We start from the raw sequence: 14,597 nt of genomic DNA, 5'->3' as shown, positions 1-14,597 counted from the left end.
GTCATAGATTTATGGATGAATCAAAAGCAGTGTGTGTGAAAGAGAGGCACCAAGGACAGTCCCAAGGTTTTTGGTCTGAGCGCCAATAACGAGTTGCCATCAGCTGAGGTATGTAAGGCTGTGAGTTAAGTCTGGCTTTTGAGGGGAATATCAGGAAATTATTCTTGAGGATGTTAATTTTGAGATACCTATTAGAGATGTAGACACAGGCATCTGGAAATCAGGAGAGAAGGATAAGCTGGATATAGAAATTGGGAATCATAAACATGGAATGGCATGACTTTACCAGTGGAGTTAATGTAGATTGAGGAGGGAAGGCACTCCAAAGTTGAGGAGGGGAAGAAAAGCCAGTGAAGGAGCCTGAGATGAGGGTAGCAAACAAAAACGGAGGAACGTTAGGAGAGTGTCTTTATTGTGCTATTAGCCAAATAAAGAAGTACACCCGGGATGGTAATTAGATCAAAGGGCTTCAAAGGGCTGAGAAATAACACTTGGGATTTAGCAACCTGGAGGTCACTAATGCCTTGGATAAGAACAGTTTTGATGGGATTGTGGAGGCAAAAGTATGATAAAATGGGCTCAAGGGAGAATACGAAGAATTGGATACATAGAGTCAAATCCAATAACTAGTTAATGATGTACACAAGATAAAAAATAAAAATATGATTTAAAAGAACATGTAAAAATGAAACAGGTGAAAAGTCACAAAATATAATTTTCATAAATATAGATAATTTTCTTTTTAATTAAATAGAGTGATAAAGTGAAAAGACTTGAAACTTTTCACCTTAGCTGGTAAGATGATTCAGAAATGTTATGAATAAAACATCTCCTTGTAACTTTTGTAATAACTTCTAAGTACCCTGTTTTCAAACAGGTGAAGTGATGTTAAGTTTAGCAAGAACTGAATATATAAAGGTTCCCACTTTCACAGATATACGTTCACATTCATAAACACAAAATCAAAATAAGAGGGAAAAATTTTAAGTTATGTCTTTGAGTATTCCCATATGCTAAGAGTATAGCAATTCATTACTCATACCCAAATAATCTAAGGTTATTTAAAATTAACAGTTTAAAAATATTAAAGATTCATTAAAAACTGTAGATTTTATTACATCTAAGACTCGGTACCAACATTTTCTTTGCATACATATTTAAAGAGGTGATGAAGGAAACTATTTTTGCCTTAGCGAACAAGTTTCATGACTAATATAATGCATCCCAAATATGATCTTTTGAGAAAATCTGAAGAGTATGTGCCATTAGGGGAAATTATAGCAAAAGCATCTCAGAGGCAGAATTCAGGAAGCAAAGACTGAAAGTGTTACGAATCACTTACCTCCCTAATGTCCCTTTGATACTTAGTGTTCATTTCTTCGGTTTTAATGAGATCCTTCCTTGCTGTCTCTGCTTCCTGCTCCACCTCTCCCACGCGGGAAGAAAGGGCTGCTAAACGTTCTTTCATTTGGGCCATTTCATAGTTTTGTTTTTCAAGCAATTCTTGTAGCTCAACTATTTGACTTGTATCATCAGTGGAGTCTATAGAACCATTGGACAAACGCTGCAGGAAAAGAAAAAGAAATGGCACTTAGAACTTTCTTCATCTTTACAATTCATGAACTTAAAGAAATGAGACAGAAAAAGATTTCACACTGAGAAATGAAACTTCTAAGAGAACTCGCCTTAGAGGAAAACTAAGTTTCTGAGAAAACTCCTAATTGATATTAAAACATATAGGTAGATCCGTAATTTTCAAATAGGCTAATAGATGCATTTGAAGTGGAAGCTACTGTATGTACATTATACACAGTTTAGCAGAAAACATGGGTGTATCCTAAACATTCAATAAGTGGCAACTATTTTTTATCAATTATATATATATAATTTATTATAAAGAAATAATACTGTATTTATGTAATACAGCATATTATTACTAAATAAGGGCCCACAAACTATATAGTATTTTCGATTTTTGTTCAAGATCCTTTGTGTATTTGCAAGTCTCATTTTCAATGATACTCAGCAAAAAATCTTACACAGCACTTTTCTTTTAAAGAAGGTTATTCCTGCTGTGAATCTGACCCAGCTAGTACAAAGGTATAGCATAGAAAAGTCTCGATTTCTATATTGCTATCAACATAAAAGTCATGAGTGCACACAATCCAGAGGAGGGAGGCTAAAAGAGTTTAAATAATTTGAGATTGATTTTTCTCTTTGAAAGGGCTGCCTAGAAACCAGAGTGACCCATGTCTTCAGAAGGATGCACTACAGCCTAGGTGAACTGGAGAAGTTTTGCAGTGAAGACAGTGCAGCAACTAGGGAGAAACAGATGCTAAGAGAAAAAGATCACAATCAGGGAGAAACAGGAAACTATAGAGAAAAAGCAAAAAACAAAAGTACAGTCAATTTTATTAGGATGCTTGTTTGGAAAACATGAATTTGAAACATGATTGATACATTAAGAAATAATTTGAACATAATTTAACTTTTGTGTTTTCTTGTGTATGATTTCATTCCTGAGAATCAGCCACTGAACACAGAAAACTGGACCTAGCTGAATCAAGCAATGTAGGAATATACAAAATGCACATATGCACACTTCTCAAACATCTAATGCCAGTTTCACATTTCATGGAGAGCTCTGAGTCAACTCACCCATTTCTGTGTTGTACCACCTGCCTGATTTCAGATACTCCTCTTTCCACCACTCCACAATAACTCACAGCTATAATCCTTCTGACACCCACTTCCATAAGCAAAGTCCAGATCTTTTTAAAGGTAAAGAGTTGAATTTATATTAGCATTTATGTAATTCTTAACCATTCAACATGTGTAAAACTGTGCAATCATTTTATTAGTTTTCTATCTTTTTTAAAAAATTGAAGTATAGTCAGTTACAATGTGTCAATTCATGGTGTACAGCACAATGTCCCAGTCATATATATACATACATATATTCATTTTCATTTTTTATTAAAGGTTATTAAAATATATTGAATATAGTTATCTGTGCTATACAGAAGAAATTTGTTTTTTTATCTATTGTTATATATAATGGCTAAAATTTGCAAATTTCAAACTCCCAAATTTATCCCTTCCCACTCCCCTTCTCCTGGTAATCATAAGATTGTTTACTATGTCAGCACTATATACAATAGCCAAGACACAGAAACAACCTAACTGTCCACTGACAGATGACTGCATAAAGAAGTTGAGGTATATTTATACAATGGAATACTATTCAGCTGTAAAAAAGAATAAAATAATGCCATTTGCAGCAACATGGACGGACCTAGAGATCGTCATTCTAAGTGAAGTAAGCCAGAAAGAGAAAGAAAAATATTATATGATATCACTCATATGTGGAATTTTAGAAAAGAAAAAAAAGGAGGACACTAATAACTCATGTACAAAACAGAAACAGACCCTCAGACATATCTCTTTTTTAAGTAAGTGATAAAGTTTGTAGTGTTGTGCCTCAACACCTTTCCCCCCATGAGCTCTGTGTTTTTTATTATGCGGTTTTGCATAACTCAGTATTTTTAGGAACACAAATGTCATATTAGACAGAACTGACTGTAGAAGAAAAGGGGGAGAATAGAAAGCACCACAAAAGCAATGAGAAAGATAAAACAGAGAGAATGGGAACGCAAACTAATGGCAAGGGGTGTTGATAAATCCAGTCACCTAACATGTGGAGAAACAACTGGGCAAATCAAAATTACATGAGAGTCAATCTTGAGATAGTATCTTGAGATATCAGTTGGATCTGCAGACCTAATACTTTGAAGATACTACTGAATTTTTGTATTGCAGGTGATAAGCTTCTAATTACATAGTAAAAGAAGTATTACAAATAGGTGCAAATGTTGGAGAGGATCCAGAGATTGGTTGATCAGATCCTCCTTCAGTGTCTTGATTCCTCTAGCTGCTGGGATGGCCGCTTGCTGAGGGATCAGAGCCGAGAACTGGCCTGGGAATCACTCTTAGTGGAAGAGAACTGCCCTTGCAAAGTTACTCCTCTCCGCTGGGACGAGCAATACCACATACAACTCAGAGCAGTATTACTGTGAAGCTAATAAGGAAACAACATTTTGGACAGTTTTTGTGGACATAAATCTCAAAAACATTGATAGTGATCTTTATATACGACACAATTATCTGTACATTGAATTGAGAAAAGTCAATTTATATTCATTAGACAGCAACTGAGAACTGGTTTAGGGAGAAAGGCTAGAGCCAACTGCCAATCAATTATGTCCAAGTTTGGGATAACTGAAGAATGATATTACAGGGTTTCTGTAATAATAGCAAATACCTTCTAACTCTGTATACCACTCATGTGTAACAAAGGAAGCGTAAGCTTTAATAGAGCTTCTACCTCCTCACATTGAGAATTTTCTCTAGTCAACTAAAAATGGCAAAGTTTTAGAAACTACAATAATCATTAGAAAATAAATGTTTGCTTTGAAAAATGTTTTATGTGATTGAAAAATTACATGTAACATTTGAATCCTTAAGAACTTCAGAGAAACTTAAACTTAGGGAATTTCCATGAAGTTGATTTGAATTAAAATGCAGAATTTTGAAGTTCCAACTCAGTCCCTTTACCATATTACTTTTAATTGGAACATATAAATCAATAAGATAAAATAACATATGCTGTATGATATAGACAAGTACCAAGAACGTAGTGTGTGTATAGATATGTGAATATACATACATATGTATACATACACATATATGAATTCTACAAATATTTGTTCAGTGCAACTGAATGATGTTCATTTTCTAATTAGAAAAATGATTATTCTAATTTTGTGCACCTGAGGTCCATTAAAATCTAGTCTAAAAATTGCATATTTTTAATGGGCTCAAGGTAAGAGAAATTTAAGTAAATATAAACAGTAATGAGACAACTAAAATAGAACACTTTCAGAATGTTAACCTCTTCAATACCGTTACATAATTGATGTGTACTATACTGCATAATCTTTATGCTACTTTGGAATTTAGGACTATCCATGGAAAATTATGAACTCTCATTTTTTTCTGAAGTATATATTAATATTTTATGTTTAAAAATGTGTAATATTTCATCCACTTAAATCACTGTAAATACATTTTGTGGTGAGCTTAGTATGTTTTCATAATTTCAGAGTAGAACAGTCATATTAAACTTGTGATCTATATCTCAAAAAAAGAATATATAACTTTTGTTCCAAATCATTACTATTTTGATATGTCTTTAAAATAAATTATGGCATTTTAATCTAACTGGTAGATGAATGAATTAAAGGAAAACCCAATGCTTATTTTAAATAGCTTTATCGAGATCTAATTTACATGCCATAAAGTTCACGCATTTAAAGTGTGAATGTCAATGGTGTTTAGTAAAGAGCTGTGTAACTATCAACATAATCTAACTTGAGAAAATCCTCACCATCCTTAATAAAAACCTCATGCCCATTAACAATTACTTACAGCAGACCCCCAACCCCTAGCCCTAGGCAACCACAAATCTACTTTCCTTCAGTATAGGTTTGCATATCATGTACCTTTCACAAAAATGAAATCACAGAATAGTCTTTTGTGACTGGCTTTATTCACTGAACATTTTTGTTTTTGAGAGTCATTCATGTTGTAGCATGTTACCAGTATTTCATATCTGTTACTGCTGAATAATATTTTATCATGTGGATATACTACATTTTATTTACATATTCACCAGTTAGTAGACATTTAGATTGTTTCCACTTTCTGAATACTATGAATAATGCTCCTCTGAACATTTGTGTACAAGTCTTTGTGTGGACATATGCTTTCAGTTCTTGTGGGTAGAGTCTTGGGAGCAGGATTTCTGGATCATGTAATTCTATGTTTAATATTTTGAAGAAATATTTCCCAAAGTGGTTACACCATTTTACATTCCCACCAGTCATCATGACAGTTCCAATTTCCTATATCCTCACCAAAACTTGTTACTATCTTTACTCATTATAGTTATTCTTATGGGTATGAAATAGTATCTCCTTGTGGTTTTGATTTGCAGTTCCTAGAGACTAACAACGTTGAGCATCTTTTCATGTTCCTGTTAGCTATTTGTGTATCTCCTCTTGCGAAATGTCCGAAGTATTTTCCCATTTACTAATTGAGTTGTTTGTCTTTTATTATTGAGTTATGAGAATTCCATATATATATGATACAAGTCCTTTGTCAGCTATAGACTTAAGAAAAATTCTTTCCAGTTTGTCAGTTATCTTTTTACTTTCTTGATGGTGCTGTTTCAAATGTAAGTGTTTTTAATTTTAATGAAGTCCAATGTATCATTTTTTCCTTTATGTGCTTTTAGTATTGTACCAAGAAATTATTTTCCTAAGACAAAAGACTTTCATTTTGTTTCTTCTAAATTGTAGCTGGATACACTTAAATTGTTAGTTTTCAAATGTAATAAAGGCTCAGATGGTAAAACTTTTTAAACATATAATTTTATTTAATCAACAAATACTTATTGAGCACCTACTATGTGCCAAATGGAAGGTATTAGGTTTTAGAATTTTTTAATATGATGATATAATGCTGACATTAAGAAAATTTCCATCAAGTAGAGAAGTGGCACAGAAATAAGCAACAATTACGCACTGCAATGAAATATCACCACAGAGTTATTTTTTGCTTATATATTTGCATTATGGGAGCAGAAAGAAGATATTTTTTGTGATACTCTTTGAGTTGGTCCTTTAAAAATAGATAATTATATTTCAAGTGAAGTAAGAGAGAGGGCAATTATTCCAGGAAGGGGAAGCTACATGAGCAAAGGCAGGGAGGCATTCTCTGCAGGGGCATTATGAGTCATCCTGTGCACACAGCAGAAGACACGTGCTGTGGAGAAATGGGAGGATATGAGACTTGAAAGGGAAGGCCAGCATACATTAAGATGTCCTTAGGTTTTCATAGGAAATAGAATGAACTTTGTGTATTAAATAGAATGACAGAGAGTCATCAAAGGTTTTTGAACAGGGAAGTAACATGTAAACATTTGCTGGCAAACTGTTAATCTCACGATCCTGGTGATTTATGTAAAGCCCTTCTTAACCACCTGTAGTGAACAATTTACGCTTGCCTGCTCAGCATCCATTCTCCTTCCCATTTCCCTACAGATGGAGTGGCCAGATGAAATACAGAATCCTGAGTTAAATCTGAATTTTAGATAGACAATGAAAATTGTTACATGCAATATTTGGGTCAAGCTTATAGAAGGGAATTAATTATGGTCTGCACCACGACCCAGAATGAGAGCATAAATTATGTGCTTATCTGACAGAGGGAACAGAAAAAATCAAAGGTTGGGAGACACAAATAGATACAGAATTTTCAAAAGGACCATGTAGCTAGAATTGACTAGGCTACAGCAAGATGAGAGTGGGTGTGGATGGGAGGATGGCATAGATTCTTGAGATAAGGTGGGTTCTTGAGATCACTATAGGACTTTGGCTTTTACTCTGGGTGAGATGGGGACCTTATGAAGGTGCTGAGCAGAGGAGTGGCATGATCTCACATTTTCAAAGGATCCCTCTGCTTTCTTGTGAAAAACAGACTGTAGGGATCAAGAATGAAATTAAAGAGATGAATTACAGAGGTTTTTGTAATAATCCAGGTGGATGATAATGCTGGCTAGGACTAGGGTATTGGCAGTGAATGTTGTGAGAACTGGCCATATTCTTTCAATGGATTAGATGTGACATGTGACCAAAAGCATGGACTCAAGAATGACTTTAAGGTTTTTGGCCATCAATTAGAAGAATAGTGTTGCTATTTATTGAAATGGGGGAATCTTTAGGAGAAACAGATTTGGGATTAGGATGGGGTAAAATCAAGTACTGGGTTTTGGAAACAAAGTTTGAGATAACTTGTCAAGATGTCAAAGTGAAGATGTCTCATAGGCTGTTGCATGAGTCTTCAGTCAGGAGTAGTCAGTGCATGGATATTTTATATTAAAAATTATAACACTGGAGGGGACCACGATGGAGTAAGAGGGGAGGATCATCAAAGGTGACCAAGAATGTCTCTTTAAGGATCTCTTCAAATGTCACTTTATCAGAGAGGTCTTTTATTCCTTCCATGTAACATATATTATGTTTGTTGTCTGTCTCATCCACTAAAATATGTATTCTTAAAATTTTCTTTCTATTCCAGGCTTAAAGCTTAACCTGTATATTCTTGCATATTCAACTGCTACTCATTTTTCCTACTTAAATATCAAAACATTCCAACCAAACTAAAATTCAGAAACAAATTCCTGTGCCCCTTCCTCAATTCAATTGGTAAAAACACCATCTTTCCACATGCTTCCCAGGCGGAAAAGTTTGGAGTTATCATCAAATCCTTTCTTTATCCCCCATCTCTCACTGAGTCTATCAGGAAAATGTGTTTGCTTTACCTTTGCAATAGATCTAAATATAACCCATTTCATTCTCTCCTATTTGCTACCTATTGGGGAAGAAGTCTTCATGCAATCTGTCTATCTTCTCCGGGATTGTTCAATCAGTGCCCTGAGTCTGGAATACTCCCTTCCATGAAAGCTTCATGTCAAGCTATAACTTGGCCCCAGACTCTTTTTCCTTATAGGATAAATCTATCCTCTGTTCTAGGCATGCAGTGACCTTCCTTGTATTGCATGTGCTATACATCACCTGGCCAGCTCCACCAGTTTATCTGCCCCACTATGGGAAGGGAGCAGGTTGCAGCCTGAGAGGGATGCGTGTAGTCCATTGTCCTACCTCGACTATCAGGAGGGACCAACCCCCTGGCCATGGGCAACTTGCACATGCTACAGATGCTGATCCTGCTGCCTCTCTTCTCCTTTCTGTTAGTAAAGTGTTGTTCCAGTTGGAATGATCAAAGGTTGGGAGGCACAAATTGGTTTAGGATTTTCAAGAGGACCTAGTGCAGCTAGAATGGAATAAGCTACAGCAAGAGAATGGGATGGATATAGATGGGCAGATGATATGGGTTCTTGAGATCACTGTAGAACTTTTGACTTTTACTCTGGGTGAGATGTGAACCAGAGGACGATTCTATGAGCAGAGCAGTGGTAATCTATTAGAAAAGCATGTTTGCTTTACCTATGCACATTCAATATACATTAACATAAATAATATGGTCAAAAATACACAGCCTACATGAAGACCAAGTGGAATAAATAAAACCCCAGAAGTCTCACCATGTCACAGTCATGGTGACTTTTCTCATGAGAAGCAGCCAAGAATTTAAACATGTTTTTCTATACTATCCCAGGTTAAAAATGGAAATAAATCTCTCTTTGTATTTTATACTTTTTGGCAAAATGACCTCGCCATTAATATCTTCCACTCTACTTCTTGTTTCAGCACGTATTAGAGGATACTATGACAGGTTTGAAAAAACAACAATACAAATTACTAATGTGGTCATTTTCAGTCTGCATTTTATGGTCCCTTAATGGTTATTACTTGTTTGGAACATATATTTGTGGTCACATATTGCTCTTCTACCAGAGAATAGCAGTTTATTAAACATAATAATGAATAACTTTTCACATTTCTTTAAAGTCGTAAAATAATGCCTCTTGAGTGTACAGAATAGAGGGCATTTAAATTGTTATATTAAGATAACTTAATAATTGATTTCCCCCTTGGATAGACATTTCTTTACATGCTATTCCAGACAGTTTAGGAACTGTGTTAATTTTAAGTTTTTACAGTTAGATGGGTGCTACCCATACAGAATGAATATTTGGTTGATCTCAATCTTTCCTTTTTCTAAGAGCTATAATACTTGGCAGCTGATAATTTTCCCCAGATTTATTGAGATATAATTGACATATAACATTGTGTAATTTTAAAGTGTACAATGTGATGATTTGATATATATATAGCGATATATAGATATACATATATATACACCACAATAAGATTAACCTACCCAACACCTCACATAGTTACCATTTTTATTTAGTACTGAGAATATTTGCGATCTACCCTCTTAGAAATTTTCAAAAATATAGTACAATACTTTTAACTATAGTCACCATGGCTGTCTAATAATTTAAACTGCCATATTTCTATACTTAAACATATTTCGGTACTTGATTTGTACATTTTTGACAACTCCTCATATTTTCCACATCTAAATCATAAATCCTAGACCAGATGATTTCTTATAGTTACTTTTCCATTAATAATTTTATTGTTCAACATCAAGATTTGCAAATTCATCATAACACAGTAAATTCCTGATAATTTTATTTAATTAAAACGTCTAGCAACAGAACTTTACTTGTCAGTTTTTTAGTTTAATTAATCAATACTGTTTTGTTAATAAGTATAAATAGATTTATTATTTTCACAGAAATTCTAAGCCATTTAAAAATATCCACCCAATTTTCAAATAATACTTTCATCAAGGAGTCTGTTATTCTGAAATGCCAATATTCTCATTTTAAACTAGAATACGTATCATTCACTATATCTGATGTGTGTCTTGATAGAAATATACTTCATTTTATAGTGTCTTAAAGCTAGATGAAACATGAGAAATTTCTAGTCAATGTTCTCATAATCAATGTTAGTAACATTCAGAAATGTAAAAAGCTATTTCCCATATTACAACATGAAAGAAATATATTTAATAATTAATGTGGAAAAACATTCATTTGTAAGGTTCTTAAATGATCTGTATAGTTAGAAAATAGAAGGAGATGAAGTGTGTATAAGGAGTATTTTTGTTTGCTTTTGTTTTTTATTTTCAGTTGAAGTTCTTCAAATGTTTCTTTGTTCAGATATAGAAATAAAGAAGTAGCACTGGAAAAAAAAGGAGCATATAAGAAGATCTTTTTAGCTAGAAGAATTACTAAGCAATTCTTTTAGATATGTAAATATAAGAAAAGTATATACTCCCTGACCCCAGAGAAAGAATATTTAATGGGACCTTTACAAATTGTCTCTTCTTTAGTGTCTTGAAATGAGATGAGGGTGCAATTTGCATAATTACCATGAACCTTCAGGAGAGAGGGGGAAAATGAGACTTCCAATTGCTTTCCTTTCAATTGTGAAGTTCAATATTATTCCAAATTCTCCTACAGACTAAGACAATTGACTGGATCAGAAAGATCTCCAAGAGCTCATGAGGAGAACCTATCATAAGAGAAGTAAGAGTAGTGACTAAGACCTGAGTCCACTATCCAGTGTCAGCAGTGGTTCCAGCTTGTTGCGTGGCTGAGTCTGGAAAGAGTTTCCTGGCTCAATCATCTTGATGCCTTTGGGAACTTAAGTGTAAAACTAAGCCTCAATTGGGTACAACTAGGAAAAGGGAAAACACTCTGTTAGGGAATGACACTACTGCTGGTGGAACTTCAAAACTAGGTCAGTGATTGGTATAGAATGGTTTCATTTAGTCTGTATGTCAGTGGGTTATTGCAAGGGTCCATGGATGGCACTTGATTTTGAGGAGCTACTTATTTTCAAAAGTGATACTTTGAAGACTATAAAGGTAAGGCATTCTGACCCATGCTATTCAACATTGTATTGAACCAATATATAAGAAATAAAATAAAAATTGAGAAGGAAGAAAAGAAGAGAGAATAAAACTCCTTATTTGTTTAACTACTTAGAGAAGTCCAACGGCACAGTTCTTGGAACTACTAACAGGTCAGCAAGTTTGCTGGCTGCCATACTAGTACTGGAAAGTCTATCACATCTTTATATGCCACTATTAATTTATTAGAAAAATGAAAAAGAAATAACAATCACAACAGCAACAAAACTATAAGTGCCTAGAAATAAATCTAACAATCTGAAAGACCTCTATGTGAATAATTAAACAGTTTTATTGAAGAACATAAAGCAATACGCAAGTAAATGGAGACTCAAACCATATTATAGATGGTAAGGCAATATATCATAGAGGTGGCTACTCTCCCCAAATTAATTTATTACTTAAGTAATTCCAATGAAAATATCAAGAGTTTTAAACTGGGCTTCAAAAGCTGATATTATAATTGAGCTCTAAGAATCAAGATTTAAAGTTATAATAGTCAAAATAATGTGGTATTCACTTATTTATTTATTTTACATATACTTAGTAGCCACTTACCATGTGCCAGGAGCTGTTCCAGGCACCTAAATCTCATCAGGAATCAAACAGAGATTTTTAACCCTCATGGAATTTAGCTGAGGTGACAGAAAATAAATTATAGATATTATAAATAAATGAACTATACTCTACATTAAAATATTTTAATGGTATTTTAACAAAGGCTTGATGGTAGTAACAGAGATAGCCATGCAGATATTTGGAAGGAGGGTGTCCTAGGCAGAGGGAAGACAAAGTCCAATGTCAACAGGAGACCAGTGTGGCTAGTGTGGAGTTGTAGATAAAGTCAGAAGATAAGGAAAGCCAAATCATGTAGAGCCTTGTGTAAATGGGAAACATTTGCAGAGTTTTGAGCATATGATTGACATGTTCAGATTTATGTTATAAAACATCATTCTGATTCATGCTATGTTAAAAATAGACAGTAAAGGCTCATGAGAAAGGCAGAGACTTGGTAGTATGTGATTACAATAATCTAGGTGAGAGATGATAGTGGTTTAGACCTGAGTGCTTACTGGAGGTGGTAAGAAGTGGTCAGATTCTGGATACATTTTGAAAGTAGAGCAAATAGAATTTCTTTACAGTTTAATGTGGGGTGTGAGACATAGGAAAGACTTGAGGATAGCTCCAAATTCTTTAGATTGAGCAACAAGAAAGGTGAGGTTTCCATCATCTGAGATAGAGAAGATGCAGTGAGTTTGGGAGGAGTAAGTTTCTGACATTTTAAGGTTCAATGTCTTTTGGAAATACAAATGGAGATGTTCAATAGGCAGTTAGATAGATGTGCTTGGTTGTAGGGTTTGAATTAGAGATAAAGCATTAGCTTATGGAGAGTATTAAAGCTATGAGACTGAAATCACTGAGAAAAATGAAGGACTGAGTCCTGGGTCACTCCAACATTAAGAAATCAGGAAGAAGACAGAGAATATAGATAATATTTTATAAGAACTCTAAATGGAGTGTAAACTATAAAAATATTGAATCACTATGTGTACATCTGAAGCTGATATTGTAAGTCATCTATATTTTTAGATACATAGATAGATGAAAGAAAGAAAGAAAGAGAGAAAGAAAGGAAGAAAGAAAGGAAGGAAGGAAGGAAGGAAGGAAGGAAGGAAGGAAGAAAGAAAGAAAGAAAGAAAGAAAGAAAGAAAGAGAAAGAAAGGGAGAAAGGAAGAAAGGAAGAAAGGAAGAAAGGAAGAAAGGAAGAAAGGAAGAAAGAAAGAAAGAAAGAAAGAAAGAGAGAAAGAAATAAATTGGATTAAGTTCTGACCATGAGAATATAAATTTCCTGGAATTTGGAGAAATCTTGGAGAGGAATTTCCATGGGATGGTAATATGGGTTTAAAGCAAATTTAATGTAACTCTCAGGATAAAATAATCTCATTGGACATGAAGTAAATATCTAATGCCTAAAAAAGGAAGTCAGGAAGAAGAATATGATCCAAGAAAGGACCCTGATACAGAGCCACTGGTGAGATAAGAGAAAAAAAAAAAAGAGAGAGAAGGTGGTTTCCTGAATTACAAGTGAAAACTGAAAGTGAATTGAGGAGGAAAGAGTGATCAACTACGACATCAACTCAAGAAGGGCTGAGAACTGGCCATTATATTTAGCGACAGTGAGTGAAGATGGTAACAGGAGAGGTTCCTGGGGAGTGGTGGAGCAAAGACCTTCCTGGGATGGGTTTACAAAGAATGCAAAGAAAGCAACTGGGGACAGTGAGTAAACAACCCTTTTGAAGAGTTTTGCTGCAAAGAGGAGTAGAAAATAGGGCAATAGCTAATTGTAGAAGTAGGAGCAAGAGAGGACGTCTTTTAAGTTGGAAGAACTTTGAATGTTAAAGGAATGAGATAGATAAGGAAAAAAAATTGATGACAAAGAACATAATAAAAATTGCTGGAGAAGAACACTTGACTAGATGATTGCTGAAGACATCAACACAAGTTTACTACAGTAAAGTTGCCAGTTCAAAATTGTATAGCATATCTTAATATTCTCATCCTGGAAATCCTTTTTTTGGGAGGCATGGATTCTGTAAAACTCCCATTAACTCCTGGGAACTAGTGCTTCATGAGAAATATTAAGATGGATAAACTGTACCAAAGAGAAAAATAAAATTAGGTCATTTGCAGAATATCTAAATGACAGACTTAAAAATTCTCCAGGATTGGCTTAAAGATCAGACAGATCAATATAAAGGGAAAGAAAAGTACTTGTTTTTGTCTAAATCCCTAAAAGAAGTCAGAGCCCTTGGCACAAAATAGACACTTAAATTATGCCAATAGGACAGAGATAAACAAACTTTCTGTCATACTCTTTTGAATCAATCAGCCTTTTAGAGTCTGAAACTAACCTAGTTCAGCAAAGATGTGTTTACTCTGCTTCCCTCAAATCTGGGCTAATGATATAAAAGATGTTAAATCTGTTATTAAAGATAGAGGAGCCAATTCCACTTTCATTT

General features: G+C 34.3%; 1 protein-coding gene across 2 annotated transcripts in view; it reads right to left on the bottom strand.

Annotated features, from left to right (window-relative positions):
• The window catches only part of PPFIA2 (PTPRF interacting protein alpha 2), a 389,231-nt gene that overhangs the window by 99,664 nt on the left and 274,970 nt on the right, over window positions 1-14,597 (bottom strand). For both annotated transcript variants that reach the window (XM_010958810.3, XM_045519411.2), the window contains exon 8: window positions 1,343-1,564. In XM_010958810.3, coding sequence (XP_010957112.2) covers window positions 1,343-1,564 — 222 coding nt within the window. The remainder of the gene's footprint in view (window positions 1-1,342; window positions 1,565-14,597) is intronic.

The sequence above is a fragment of the Camelus bactrianus genome, chromosome 12 (genome assembly GCF_048773025.1).
Source record: "Camelus bactrianus isolate YW-2024 breed Bactrian camel chromosome 12, ASM4877302v1, whole genome shotgun sequence".
NCBI classification, from domain to species: Eukaryota; Metazoa; Chordata; class Mammalia; order Artiodactyla; family Camelidae; genus Camelus; species Camelus bactrianus.
The sequence above is the reverse complement of the archived record's forward strand: the minus strand, read 5'-3'. Positions and strand labels throughout refer to the sequence as shown.